This window comes from Ochlerotatus camptorhynchus, unplaced genomic scaffold (assembly GCF_037179485.1).
Source record: "Ochlerotatus camptorhynchus isolate MF236.1 unplaced genomic scaffold, CSIRO-AGI_Acam_v1.1 ptg000221l, whole genome shotgun sequence".
In the NCBI taxonomy this organism is placed as follows: Eukaryota; Metazoa; Arthropoda; class Insecta; order Diptera; family Culicidae; genus Ochlerotatus; species Ochlerotatus camptorhynchus.
The window spans coordinates 457635-472761 of NW_027040711.1; the positions used below are offsets into that span (position 1 = coordinate 457635).

Here is a 15127-nt window from a genome sequence, read left to right on the forward strand (position 1 = left end):
GATGACATTGACATCATGGCACGAAACTTTGAGACGATGGCGGAAACATACATCATACTGAAGGCTGAAGCTAGGCGGATTGGACTTGCCATCAACGCATCAAAGACAAAATACATGAAAGGAAGAGGTTCTAGGGAAAACAATGTTAGCCTCCCACCCCGAGTTCAGATTGTTATTTATTAATTTATTTGATAAGGCTCAACCGAATTAACTTTACAGAGCCGAGGATTCTTGGTCACTATAGAATACATATTAAAACTATAGTCAAAAGGTACAACACCTTAAACACTTTATCTTCTGCTATCCAAAAAGCTTCCTCCTTCAGAACGGGAGCCGCTTCCATTGGTTTCATTTTACGGCAGTATTGCCAACAACCCAGACAACCAGAATGCAAGTATATTCAAAGTTGTTTTCGTGATATACAAATAAACAAGTCGTATACAATGCAAAGAAATGGCTTATGTGATGTGATGATGTGAATAGAACCCACCATCAGTGCAATGATTACCTATGACTGCAGATACTTCACTGGTTGTAAAGTTCTGCCTCATGGTTTGTTGCAGCAGGGTGAATCAACTTCATTGAAGACCTTTGGAAGACAAACGACAAGATGTACGTCTATCAACACGTGACAAGGGACTGGCAAATCCACGAACCCTTGTCCAGTCTACAAATCCATTGAAACCCTTAGGCTGCCCCCCCAAACCCAGCATATAATAATGTTTGATTAATGAAACGTATTCAAAAAAGGGATATTTAGAGAGAACAATCTTCAACTGGAACGTACTCACCAAATCAATATATCCGGGAGCGCATTCTCGATGCTTAATTTTCTCTAGTCATTTTTAAACAATTCCTCCTCCAGCGAATCCAACCACACAATAACTAAATATCACTTTTCTTCTTCATGTCACTCTGTGCACAAAAGCAATGCACACCGCAAAAACCTAATAATAGATCAGCGCGGTCGAGACACACCGTCAACAAAGGGAGCGAGAGCACACCAGGCACCAAAGCAACAGGGGAAAAACATCAGCACAAATCATTCTAAATAGAACTATCGCGTCCGGGACATAAAACTATTCAAATGCGAGCACCGAAAAACTACACGGCAGCACAAAGATAGCCCGAGCTCTAAAAAAAAGCACGCAGCGGAGCAAAACCACACAACCGTTCTCGGACGCTTCTCAAAGCGGACTGTTGACAATGCAAAGAAATGGCTTATACGTACAAAAGTGGAGGCCATATACGTGCATATATTCGTTTAATTTTAAACGAGTTGATTTAACATCACATACGATTTAATCTGTAATAACAAATTAATTTTTAAAAGTCTTACGATGTAATCCGATTTAATTTGTGATACAGTACGACGGAAAAATGAGCCATCGCATATAAGTCGGAAATTTGCATTCTATACGATTTAACTTAAACATAATGCGAGGTATGCCATTCTTATATGCGATTTTGACTTAACCTGTAGCAATTTATGATACTGTATGTACATTGTTATACGACTTCTGGTTGTCTGGGAAGGGTCAGAGCGCTTCCATTGCAGTAATGGACGCAAAACCTGGTCAGCCCTCACACACTCATCACGAAACGGTTGCTTTCCAAAGTCAACGACGCATCGACCGAAAGAACTGCTGATGAAGAACAATGAGGAGGACCACACAATAGTTGCTGCCGAGAAAACAGACGATCGCGTGGCACACATCGAGAGTGGCCTGCTTTTGTCGACAGCCGAGTGAACACTGCCCGAGTTCAGATTAACGGTGACGAAATCGAGGTGGTCGATGAGTTCGTGTATTTGGGCTCACTGGTGACCGCCGAAAATGATACCAGCAAAGAAATTCAAAGACGCATTATGGCAGGGAATCGTGTGTACTTTGGACTCCGGAGGACGCTCCGGTCAAATAAAATTCGCCGCCGTACGAAGTTGACTGTCTACAAGACGCTGATTAGACCGGTGGTCATCTACAGTCACGAGACTGTAGGTGTTGCATACCATCTACGGTGGAGTGCAGATGGATGACAGAACGTGGAGGAGGCGAATGAACCACGAATTGCACCAGCTGCTGGGAGAACCATCCATCGTCCACATTGCAAAAATTGGGCGACTACGGTGGGCTGGGCACGTTGTAAGAATGCCGCACGACGACCCAGTGAAAATGGTTCTAGAAAGCGACCCAACAGGAACAAGAAGAAGAGGCGCGCAGCGGGCAAGGTGGATCGACCAAGTAGAAGGTGACCTGCGGACCCTTCGCAGACTACGAGGCTGGCAAAGTGTGGCCATGGATCGAGTAGAGTGGAGACGACTTCTTCGGACAGCAGAGGACAACAAGGCCTTAGCCTGATTGGTAAGGTAAGTACCAATGCTACCGGCGCATGGGAGGCAGCACCCACACCTGGACCCTACCTATCGACCCATCAACTCATGAATCGGGGACCAACGGATTTACTTTACTTCCGCATCAGATATGAATGCCTCAGAAAATCCCGACGGCGCCAACTGCGATTAAACCCAGGCTCTTTGGAGTGAGAGGCAGTCACGCTTACCACTACACCACCGGCGATGCCAGACAGAGGTTTGCGACCATTGAGGATCGGCACCCTACATAGAGCTCAAAACGGCAAAAATGATTTGTATGAATCTTTTCACATATGGTGATTGCTAAGGGGACATTTCCCATAAAAAATTGTAAATTTCGCCGCAATAAATAAAAAAAACCCGAATTTATCCACCTATGGTGTGATCAGACCCTTCTTACTTATTCAAGTTTATTTATTTTATTGTCATTATCAGTGACCAAGCCCCCCACCCCCGTGTCATCCAGTGACGCTACGCCACTGCCTACGCCGGGTACCCGGAATATATCCGCGTGTAGTCTATTTGGTGAGGCTACCAATCACCTTATCATCGTATTTTAATGTGATTTAATGGGTTTTAATTCAATTCAAATTCAAGCAACTTCCCCGGGGTACCCGGAACATGTCCAAGTGTGTCCAATGTGGTCTGGAACACTTAACACGACTTGCATTGATCTTATTTTTGAATTCTGTAGTAATTTGTTGTGTCGCATGATGGTTTTGATACGTTTTCCGTTAAATCCAGCGTGAAGACCCATATTCACCGGATCTTATTCCGGCCATATCTCCGGAACCGGTTCACCGATTCCAAAACCGTTCAATAGCGTTCAATGAGACCCCAAGACCTATCATTTGGCGCCGAGTTTGTCCAAATCGGTTGAGCGGTTGCTGAGAAACGTGAGCGCATTCATTTCGTTACATACACACACACATACACACACACACACACACACACACACACACACATACACACACACACACACACACACACACACACACACACACACACACACACACACACACACACAGACATGTTCCGATCTCGTCGAGCTGAGTCGAATGGTATATGACACTCGGCCCTCCGGGCCTCGGATCGATAGTCGGTTTTTCAAGTGATATCTATACCCTTCTTTGTAAGAAGGGTAAAAATGATTTTTTTTATTATCAAAATGAGAAGTTGTAGGTAATAATATCATGGTATATATGAAATACGCTGGGAGATAAACCACTATTAAATTATGTTTATAAGTTAAATAGTTAATTTCGTGGTTGTGGTTGTGGAGAAAGCCTGACGTTTTGCCCTCAAATCTGGGGCCTGTTGGATGCTTAACAGAATGTTGTTTAATTCAAAGTGTTTTTATATTACTTCATACGCGAGGTTTGCGATTTTCAGAGTTGGTTGGAAATGCTTACATGAAGCTTTAGTGTGATAATGTAATAGCTAGAGAACTATTATTATTATTATTATTATTATTATTATTATTATTATTATTATTATTATTATTATTATTATTATTATTATTATTATTATTTTATTTAAGAGGTTTTAAATTTTAACAAATTCATTCGCCTCTACGCTAGAGAATGATCTTTAGAAAAGGGTAGGTGGATAGTTCCGTTAGAGTACAGCGGTATGAAAATTGAATAGAAGTTGAAAATGAGCAAAGGGCCATTAATGTGACAGTATAAAGTCAAACGCACACCTTTTGCCTAACCCGTACGATGTACAGGGAGACTTGAAGTATGTAGAATTTTTTCATTTACTTTTTGAATGTATAAGATTGTATAACATACTCTAAGATTCTATAACCTTCCCCAGAAAACCATTCCCTTGAATCTCATTTCCCATAATGCACTATTCCCCAGAAAACCATTTCACAGAAAAGTATACCATATAGTAGATTGTATAATAATCGGTCATTTAACGTTCCGTGCCATTTTGCGGAAGCAATATTCCTATTTTTGAAAAGTAAAATTCAAAACTTTCAGTAATAATATGTTTATATTGTAATTGAAATCAGATTTAAAGAAGGGTACATCACTAAGTAGAATAGTAATAATAGCAATGAATATTAAATAGATAAAAAAAAATACGATTCTATAACATTCGCCCGAACCCGACCATTTTTTCTCAATAATCTTAAGTCAGTCTAACGTAGAACAATAGTTGTCTATAGCAATGAAAAGTAGTAACATTTAGTGTTTGATTCGAGTATTACAGTCTATTGGTTTCAGTGAGTAAACTGATACCGTGGACCCCCGCTAATCTGAACGACACCTCATTCATATTAACGGGGTTCATTTTTAATTTGAACTTCTAGTAACCCTATCAGCGTGTTTCTGGTTGCCTTATTTGCTGTTTTGTTTTGATTCTGCGTTCCGTTTTGCAATGTTCCATTTCGCTTTACTCCGTTCCATGTGTAAAATGACGTTTAGGCAATTTTTAGTTTGCACGCCGTGCAGATAAGCGGGGTTCAAATTAAAAAGTGTTCAGATTAAAACCGGTCATATTACCGGGGGTTCACGGGTCGTTAGTTTATATAGTCACCTTTATTAAGGAGACTTTCAGCCGAACGCTGGAATGCTACCAACGCCAGGGAGGCAGCTCCCACACCTGGACCTAACCTATCGACCCATAAACTCATGGACCGGGGACCAACGCCTTTACTCTCTCATCAAAGATTTGATTGCTCAGAAAACGAAAGTTTAAAATTATGCCACTTAGTCAATGACTGGATTAGTGACGTTATTCTATATAGTATTGCAAGTATCATTAAAAAGTGCTGCCGTCAGAAGAATTAATTTCAAATATTTAACGACTCAAGGTTGTAAATAGCTTTCCCCATAAACCGCAACCTCTTGACTAAGATTAAAAAAGTCTTGTCTGACATGCACAGTAGACGTACTGTTCTGCAACGTTAAGCTCGTATAAATAATTTAAAATAGTTCATACGAAGCTTAAGTTTTATCTATTCCGATTGAATGGGATTGTTGAACTATTTCCCCATTTGTGGAATGACTTTCAAGTTGGCGGGCATTAATTAGGGCGTCAAGTGGCGCACGACTGGAGCACTTCCAATGATTATAAGTTGCACGCGCTTTCCTCAGACAGTATCATTCGTAGGTTTGAGTTGCAGGAATAAGCATTCAGATTTCAGATTTGTAACAAGTGTTCAAAAATGGGTCCCAAACGTTTAGTGATAGTTTGCTCTGTATTACTGTGGACAGTAATTGAAGCCAACGGAGCCTCGCTAGATAGACAAAACACCAGGTCAACCAAAATCGTTGGCGGAGAAGAGGCAAAGGAAGGATCTACACCGTACCAAATTTCGCTGCAGTCGTCGTTTGGACACAACTGTGGTGGAGCAATCATTGCTGAGCGTTGGGTTCTAACTGCCGCACATTGCATTGTTGGGTAAGTTTCAACGGATTTGACTGTGAAATGCTATGCGTCTGCATACATATTATCGTGAAAGATGGGGACGCATGGTGTGGCATTTAATACAACCCTACAATTTATTGCTCTACTTTCACCATCAGTCGTAAGCCATCGGAGGTAAAAATACTTGTGGGTACAAATGACCTCAAGAATGGTGGTGAAGTACTTGATGTTGACTTCCTGGTTCATCATAGTCGGTAGGTTGCGAACAATTGTCGCCATCCAGCTGGTTCACGATTACCATACAATGAACTATTTTCCAGTTACAATACACCTTCCTATCACAACGACATCGCCCTAGTTCGGCTAGCATCCAAGTTGAAGTTCAGCGATCGTGTCAAGCCAATTGAGTACTCGGAAAAATATGTTCCGGACAATGCTACCATCACCCTGACTGGTTGGGGACGGCTTTCAGCTGGTGGAACGGCTCCCAACAAGCTGCAAACCATCAATCTGCTCAACGTGGATCACGATCGCTGCAAAGAACTGCATGGTGGTGACGAAAGTGTTGACATTGGACATCTGTGCACTTTCACCAAGGCTGGAGAGGGTGCTTGCAACGTAAGATCAGTGCAATAGCTCCATCAATTCGTTTTTTCATCGATTGTTTTTGTATAGGGTGACTCGGGTGGCCCGCTGACATGGGAAGGAAAGCTAGTGGCGCTGGTAAACTGGGGTATTCCTTGTGGACGAGGTTATCCTGATGCTCATGCCAGAATTTCCTACTACCATGATTGGATTCGAACAAATGTGGCGAGTAATAGTAACTGAGTTTGAAGTGTGATCTGTGATAAGGATAAGAAACAATGTTTGAACAATAAATACTACCGGAAGAGATCAAAAGTTTGTGTTTAAAATTTACCAAAACTGTCTTTTTATATTATGGATGGCCTCCTATTATAAGGTACACAGGGGCAAGTTGAAACGGGTTTTTCAAAGTTAAACTTTGAGGCTCTCTGGAAAAATCATAAAGTAACATAAGCCGGATGTTTTTGAACCAAAAGTTTCGTTGAATCTATCGTAAAAAATTTATGTGTTGTTTCATCTTGCCCTATACAGTAAAGTAAGCTGAAACACACATATTACATCAGTTTTACGATGAAAATTATCATCTACGTACAAAATAACCGTTCATGGACTTTATCAAACCCTGATGGGAATATACATTGGTGGCCATTAAATTAGCACAATAGTCCGATTTTCATACAAACTAGCCAACCTTGGCATGTTGCAGCTATGTTTTGTTATGATCAATTGAGCTGAAATTTCGTAAATAACTTTGTTATGCACGCCGCCGTTTATTGGCAATAAAGTTGAAAATTTTAAAACTATAACACTTCGCAAATTTCGAATTATAAATGTGCTAATTAGTTGGCCATTTTCATCCCATTTGATATTACGTACACGCAAATTTCAGCATATTTGTAGAACTGTGTCCAAATTTCAGCTCAATTGAGCATAACAAAACATAGTTGCAACCAGTGTTCTTAAAAACTTAAAAACTCAAATCTCATGCATGAGTTTTGCCTTGCAAAATTCAACGTCGCAAAAATCACCGATGAGTTTTCAGGTTCAAAAATTCATTGCTTTATATTTTGGCGTTATTCGTTGATAGAGGAAATGGCTCTAACGATCTAAGATCTAAGGCCTATGGATCTAAGATTGGGCCCATCGCTAAAAATCTGTTATTTATCAATTTTATCTAGATGAACGCGTCATTGGGACGATACTAATGGATATTTTTGGTCGCTATTGAAAATTTAGTCGATTACTGAATTTATGTATGGGTCCAAATTAGGGACATTCAGGCCGACATTACATCAATTTCCCCTATTACTATTGTTTGTGGATCAGGGGTTCGGAAAACTAATACAACATGCATAGGCATAATATAAATTGACGTTTGAGTGGTTTTTATGAGCGTTGATTTTTCGGCGTTGCAAGTGTGAGTGAGTGAATATGCATGAGAATCTCAAGCGTGAATTTTGTTTGCCACAGTCGCACGCGAGTTTATTCTCGCAGGGAGGCTCAATGAAGGAGATTTGAGAATGATTTTCCGAACACTGGTTGCAACGTACCAACGTTGACTAGTTTGTATGAAAATCGGCCTATTGTGCTAATTTAAAGGCCACCACTGTAGGTATACCACGATGAACGCGGTGAGAATTTCAGTCCACGTAGAAATATAACCATGAAATGATAATGAAATTACCATACTATTGTTGACAGTTAACCCAATTATAAATAAATTTAATTGGTCAAATGATCATATAATTTCCACAATTGGTTTACCACATACTATCTGTGGGTTTACAATACATTTATTTATATTTTGCTCCAATATCACGTGTGATATTGAGACTATATGAGAGCAGAAAATTGTCAATTTTCTAATGATTATGCCATCACTGCTCTAAACAATATTTTTTTGTTGCAGAACAGCTTATACAGGCCAATATAACTGTATGAAGTTAAAAACAATCTTAATGTGCTTTTTTAACAGCTAAAACTGATGAATTTAGTTTGATGGTGAAAAATAGATTTTATATACTTAATATAATTCGACCTTCCTTTTCTATGGTAAAACTCGAGGTAAAACTATTAGTTTTAATTTTTTTTAAACGCACCCATCGCTGTTTCATGGCTATCCTTCAACATATTGAAGTTTTCTTGTACTGAAAATGGGATATCTATCATTTCAACTTGTACTTATTTTGATTTGCATCATAGGGTGTAGAAATGTGGGGCAAGTTGAAATGGTTGAAATGTTGAAAATTTTTTGTAACTTCATTTTTATATCATCACTCCAACTCGCCTCCATATGCTTCCCTAGTGCATGGAAATGGGTAAAATACAGAAAATTTAACTTTTTTTAGAAGATTGAAGCAATGCTTAGATTATGTGTGTTGAAAATTGCACGCTAAGCTGTCTGTAACTACCTGATTTGACAGTCATAGCCATAGGATGCGTTTAATTTTATACTATACCGTAAGACGGGGTGACAGTAGGCCTAGGGAGTGACATTGGGCCAAAATTTAAAAATGTTTATTGATGCAAATATCTTGAATATACAGAAAATGATGAATAGAATATGTTTCTTGAACTCCTGGAGTAAAGTGTTATTTAAATAGTACTGAAAAGTTAAGTGTCATGAATATTAGCAAAAACACGTTTTTAAAAATGTCCACAGGCAAACAAAAGTTTAAACACACATTTTAATGTGGATATTAGAGGGTTACACGTGATCTTTAGCCATACATATGACGTACATTATGATCATAAACAGATGTACTACTAATAGCTACGTTACATTTACATATTTTATGATAATTCAACCAAATTTATGTTTTGACTCTTTTCACCCTGCATCAAGTTTTACGTTAATATATTTTTTATTTAATTTTAATCAACCATTTCCATGATAGCGTAATTATATCATTGATGAATATATCCACATGCTAAACATTGTTTCCCTTGCTATAATATGAATGTTGTAAGGTAGCGAACGAAAATTTTATTATTTGTATGGCCCAATGCACAGTGGTCCAGAATACAGATTTAGGTGGAATGATATGTTTTGAGCCTGAAATTGAAACTTTAGACTAAAAGTCTCTTCTACAAAGTTGTTTCTTATAGTTAGACCCTCATTTTTATGACAATGAATCCTAGGGTGGTTCTTATTATCATTAAAATAAAAAATCTAACTTTTTTGTTTGAATAAATTAAGGTATACATTCGTCGACAAAGTTATAGCTGAGCTAATTTCAAGCCACTTTGTTGGAAGCAACTTTTTTGTATCTCTTGAATTGGCCGATTTAGAGCTATTTTCTTGAATTGAGTTAGGGTGGCGCTAAAAAAAATAGTTATTTTGCTCTAGTTTTCTTATTTTAAATTTCTCAGCAAAGGTGCCTTCAAATGACTTTTAAATCTTTAGTGCTGCACTTCTCTTGTTCTGAAAGGCCATTTGGTATGCCGACAATGGGTCTACTTGTTCTTGCAGCCTTTGAAGCAATAGTTTAGCACATATTTTATATGGGCTATTGCATAAAGTTATGCATGGATAATCCTCCATGCTTTGAGGATGTACAATTTTTGGGATTGGTACTTGTATTGTGTCGATCCATGCCTTTGGAACTACGTTTGTACGGAATACCTCTTTCATTATTTCCACTATGCTATCAATTAAGCTTTCCGATCCATATTTTGTCAACTCGTTATTAAGGTTGTCCAGTCCTGGTGCGCTATTGTTCCTAGTTGTCCATATAATATTTTGAATTTCCTCTCTCGTCGGCGCCGGTCCTGCCTCTCGTCCATCATCTTCTTCGAGTGGATTCAGCGATGTTCCTTCTTTGTCAATTGATATGTCTTTAATTTTTCGTTCCCAATGTTGGATTGGTATATATTTTCGCGACTTGCTTTTCTTATTGCGCTTGTGGTGTTTTATAAACCTGAACATTTTTGTTATTTGGGCTAACTCGTTTTCTTTTTCAACTGCTCCAAGAAATTTATTTACTTTTTCGGTGAAATGCATATCATATGCCTTCTTCTTTTCAACTCTTGCCGCCGCTGCTTCCCTTCTTAAATCTGGATTGTTTTTGTCCGCCATTCTCCTTTGCGTTGCCAGGAAGTATTTTTTTGATGCTTCCCTTCTTCTTGGAGTCGGTGGGGATCCCATGGTTAAGCACTGTCTCTGCACGGCTTGTTATTGCTGATTGGATCCTAGTCCATTTTTCATCCACGCTGACATTATCACTTATCGTTGTCGCAAACAGATTTCGGTCAACTTTATCCTGGTATTTTTTTTCCGTTCCTCTTCATTTTTCAGCATCTCCAGGTCGTATCTTGCCTTTTTAGCCTGCGGGATGGTCGTACGAGAGCAATGGCTAGCAGCACGTTCTCTTGTTTCTCTTTTCAACATACATTCTATCATTTTACGGTCGCTTTTTAGGTGGGGTAGAAAATATGCTCTAGTGCTTGGAATCTTGACAAAATCCATTTTTGACATCAGGATGTGATCCAATTGCGATGTCGACTTTCCATTGCTCCATGTTGTAACAACCGATAGTGATTTGCTAAATGTGAGATAATCTTTCAGGTTTAGACCATGCATGAGCTCTTTAAGACCTAATCCGTTCGGGTTACAGAACTGGTGATGAAGGCTGTTTCCCATTATTTAATGGTCTGGTATTTTGATAATATACCTTGATATTTTGGCAAATTCCCTGCTTTCCACCTGTGTTTCCGACCTTATGCTGATATTATTAAGATCTTTTCTCCAAATATATCGCATAAATATGAATATGCGTTTTAGCTTATTTTTCTAAATTTGTCGCTTTTATAAATACTTTTTGATACAACAATCACCGTACCACCTCCTATCCGCGTCCTGACTTCTTCGCTGTTGTTCACATTGAACCAGAAGTAATTTTGTGATTCCAGTGTACATTGGGCCATTCTTATTTCTTGAAGTGCTACTACTTCTTCTTTCCTTTATTTAACGTCGGTCTCTGTTCCGCAATCTAGTGCCAATCACCGACGCACATCGATTGCCATCCATTGACGGCAATCGAATGTGCAGGAAGGCAGCTTCCACACCTGCGCCGGGACCAACGGCCTTACTTCCCTTCCGAAGGAAGACGTGACCAGAGATTTTTATGCCTCAGAAAAATCCCACCGACCTCAACTGGGATTGAACCCAGACTCATTGGGGTGAGAAAGCAGTCACGCTTACCACTACACCACCGGCGCCGGCGAAGTGCTACTACCCTACTACCATGTAACCACTCAGATGAAAGTATAAGTCCATTTCGTTGCGTTTACTCTCCTCCGAGCATCCCCTTACATTCCAATTAACTATCTTAAGCGTATCCTTGCTTTGAGATGTACCGGTTCCCAAGTTATCTTTGTCTATCTAGCACACGGAGATGAATGGATTTATTGTTTTCCCACTAAGCTGTTTCCCTCTTGCTTGCACTTCTTCGATTTAGATGGTGCATTAGTGTGTGTTGATTAAACGTCAAAAAGCTCCATAGCCAAAAAGGCGAAATAACGTGCCTATGGTTACTTGGGTAGGTTCATGCGAGGGGCTGTAAACTTGAGTATTTTCGATTCATCTCCCCGCCTTGAAAAGGTGCACTTTGTCTTTTTTCGTATTTATGTATTTTTAAGTTTTGTGTATTTTTGTATTAAAATGTATTTACCTACTTCGTTATGAAATGTTTTTTCGTGTACAAAGTATTTTCGAGGTATTTTTGAGTTTTTTTAAGGGTATTTTAGTTTCAACGTGTACATATTTACGTATTTTTTTGTGTATTTTCCGAAGTGTGTATTTACAATTCAGCTGATTTATGAAGTTGATCACTGGACATGAATAATAGTACATTAATAGTACGTTCAGACTACAGAGTTATAACATAAGACTAGTAGGTCCAGAAGAAACGTGCTCAAATTGTTGGCTCAGCTCTGGTACTATCTTCGGTCCCAAGCTAATCGATGCACCCCTCGAAACATAGGAAAATCCACGATGAGGGGTTTGTGGATTTTCCTATGTTACATAGCAAAAAAATAATTTTGATATCACATCAAAGTGGATGCACTACAATCATGTCGAAAATTTCATGTAATTTTTATGACCATATAAATAAACAAATGCAGTAAAAGCAGCGTAATGTCAGTTCATGCATTGTATTAATGATAATTTTGTCCTTTTTAGCAAGTAATATTACACCATATTTTCGACATGATTGTAGTGCATCCACTTTGACGTGATATCAAAATTATTTTTTTGCTGTGTACGAGGGGTGCATCGATTAGCTTGGGACTGAAGATAGTACCAGAGTTGAGCCAAAATGTTGAGCACGTTTCTTCTGGACCATCTGGTCTTAGAGTTACCTCTATGTTATAACTGCTCAGTCAGGCTAGCGCTTAATCTTCGTTGGTAATGTATTGCGCATTTCACACCAAATTGGACTAATAAGCGCGTTTTTACTTATTAAAAAGTGTGATAAAGTTGCAAGTTTACGTCCAATCGTCTTGGTGTCTTCGGTGCACTTATTCCTTATGATGCAGGCAATAAGTGCTCCGAAGACATCAAAACTTTTTGACGGAAACGTGCACTTTTATAACACTTTTTGCATTTTTGGGACAGTCCAGTTTCAGATGCAATCAGCAATAATGTAATAGGTACAAGGGACTCGTTTTTGTTTACTGAGCAGAAAATCATGAGTTTCTGTGAAGATCCCATTATTCGCTCATTAAAAGATCTCAACTATTATTCGTGTGAATTTCGATAAACAATTCATTATTTCAAAACTACGATCGTATCACTTATCATTGTGAATCCTGGATAAACGAACCCAACCTATTAATAATATCTCCTCTCTTGTGGCCTTTGTGGGGACGCAGAGGTAAACAAGGACCCCAAAACAGGTCCGCGTTTGTATCAACAATCAATTCGAAACTAACGATTTTAAATTGGCTCACTGCTTGACTAGCCTATTGGTCCCAAGCAAACGATTAACGTTGATTCGCTATGCAAGTTTGACAGATAAAAGGGGTTTGTGGATTTTCCTATGTTTCGAGGAATGCATCGATTAGTTTGGGACCGCAGATAGTACCAGAGCTGAGCCAAAAAGTTGAGCACGTATCTTCGGGACCTTCTGGTCTTAGAGTCACCTCTATGTTTGTATTGTGTAAATGGTCATGAAAACTGCAAAGCATAATACAAAATTAAGGTACTTTACTTAAAAATTCATTAGGCATCCCTTTGGATCCTCTTATGAATTGTATATGTAACAGTAGGGTATAAATTGCTGAACAAAATGACTTTGACATTAGCTGCTAATACCTGCTACCTGGCTAGATACACCCCTCAATGGGAATTTTATTTTCAAAAAAAGGCATTTGCCTAGGTGCACGGCATGAATCATGTTTGGGTAGTTTGACGCAAAAATAAGGAATTTTACCCTATTTTTTAGTTTAAAATTGTGTTATAGTCGATTACTAAGTGAAATGTCAATCGATTTTAATAAAACCAGTTTCATTTTAAAGCTAAGATTGTCCTTCATAATCGCATGTATCAAATTAAAAATAATATTATAATAATTAAATCATAAATATCAGTTGTCCCACAGCTGTCTACAGCAGCAGTCGAATTTTTGTTTCGGTGTGAAGCACGCGATAGCCTGTTTTCGAGACTCGCTATTATATAGTTGCTCTTTGTTCGTTGCTAGCAGTTCGGTGCCTTTTGTTGCTACGGTGCAAAATGTGTGAAGTAAAAAACACCATCAAGTTTAGCTTCAGCCATTATGATGCTAAACCAAACATCGGAGAGATTGTAAATTTCGCCAAAGCACTCGACGCGGATCCGGCTGAAATGGAAGCTGTTTATCGCATTGGTGAGGAAAGGGGAGTATTCATGAAGTTCAAATCAAAGGAAGCGATGCTCCATGCTCTGACATACAATTCGGAGGATTCAATCTTCAATTATGCGAATGGAACGACGGCAAAGGTACGCATGTCGCATGCTGGTGAATTCATCCAGTATGTACGTGTGTATGACTTGCCACCAGAGGTACCCGACAACGAGCTGGATAAAATGTTGGGGAAATATGGAAAAATTAAACGCATCATCCGGGAGAAATTTGCAACTGGTCTGTGCTTTGAGGTATATACAGAAATACGCGGTATATATGGATGTGAAGAAGGAAATCCTCACTTCATTATATTTCTTCAATCGCAAAGGAAATATATTTTGTGATGGCAACAAAGATAAATGTTTTCTGTGCAAGGCGGACGGACACCAGAAGCTTTCCTGCCCCAAGCGGAAGGCTCGGAAGGAACCGGAGAAGCAACTAAAGGAAAAAGGAAAGCAAAGTGAAAGAAAACAAAACATCAGCAGTGCGTATGCTGGTGTAGTGGTGGAAGGTGCGTCGTTTGTCATTAGCGACCAGGAAACGGACACGGGGTTGGAGAATGAAAATAACGAAATGGACGTGACGACCCCGACGACCGACGAGAGTAGCGGAGAGCCTGCAACGGGAAACGACGTTCAGAAGCAGCAGCAGCGATCACGATTCGGGTTCAATCAAAAAAGGAGGAACAAATTCGGGAAAGAAAGAAGTTGCGTGCACGGGAGAAGATCGCTTTGTCGCCGCTTCGATCGCCACCCAGGAAAATCCTATAATAATATGCATTTTTATATCTTTTGTTTGTATTTTGAGTACCAAAATTGGTATTCCATGTTACTCGGCTCCGCTAAGTTATTTTTTTTAAACATTTAAGTCTGCCATTTGCAAATAAACGAAATGAAAAAAAAAA

The 15127-nt window shown here is 39.1% G+C and overlaps 1 protein-coding gene across 1 annotated transcript; it reads left to right on the forward strand.

Annotated features, from left to right (window-relative positions):
• Positions 1 to 5310: 5310 nt before the first annotated feature.
• LOC135703757 (chymotrypsin-2-like) lies at positions 5311 to 6636 on the forward strand. The gene is made up of 4 exons (XM_065225074.1): positions 5311 to 5785; positions 5911 to 6006; positions 6073 to 6370; positions 6428 to 6636. The coding sequence occupies exons 1-4, from the start codon at positions 5550 to 5552 to the stop codon at positions 6578 to 6580; spliced, it is 783 nt and encodes a 260-aa protein (XP_065081146.1). The 5' UTR covers positions 5311 to 5549; the 3' UTR covers positions 6581 to 6636.
• Positions 6637 to 15127: the final 8491 nt, after the last annotated feature.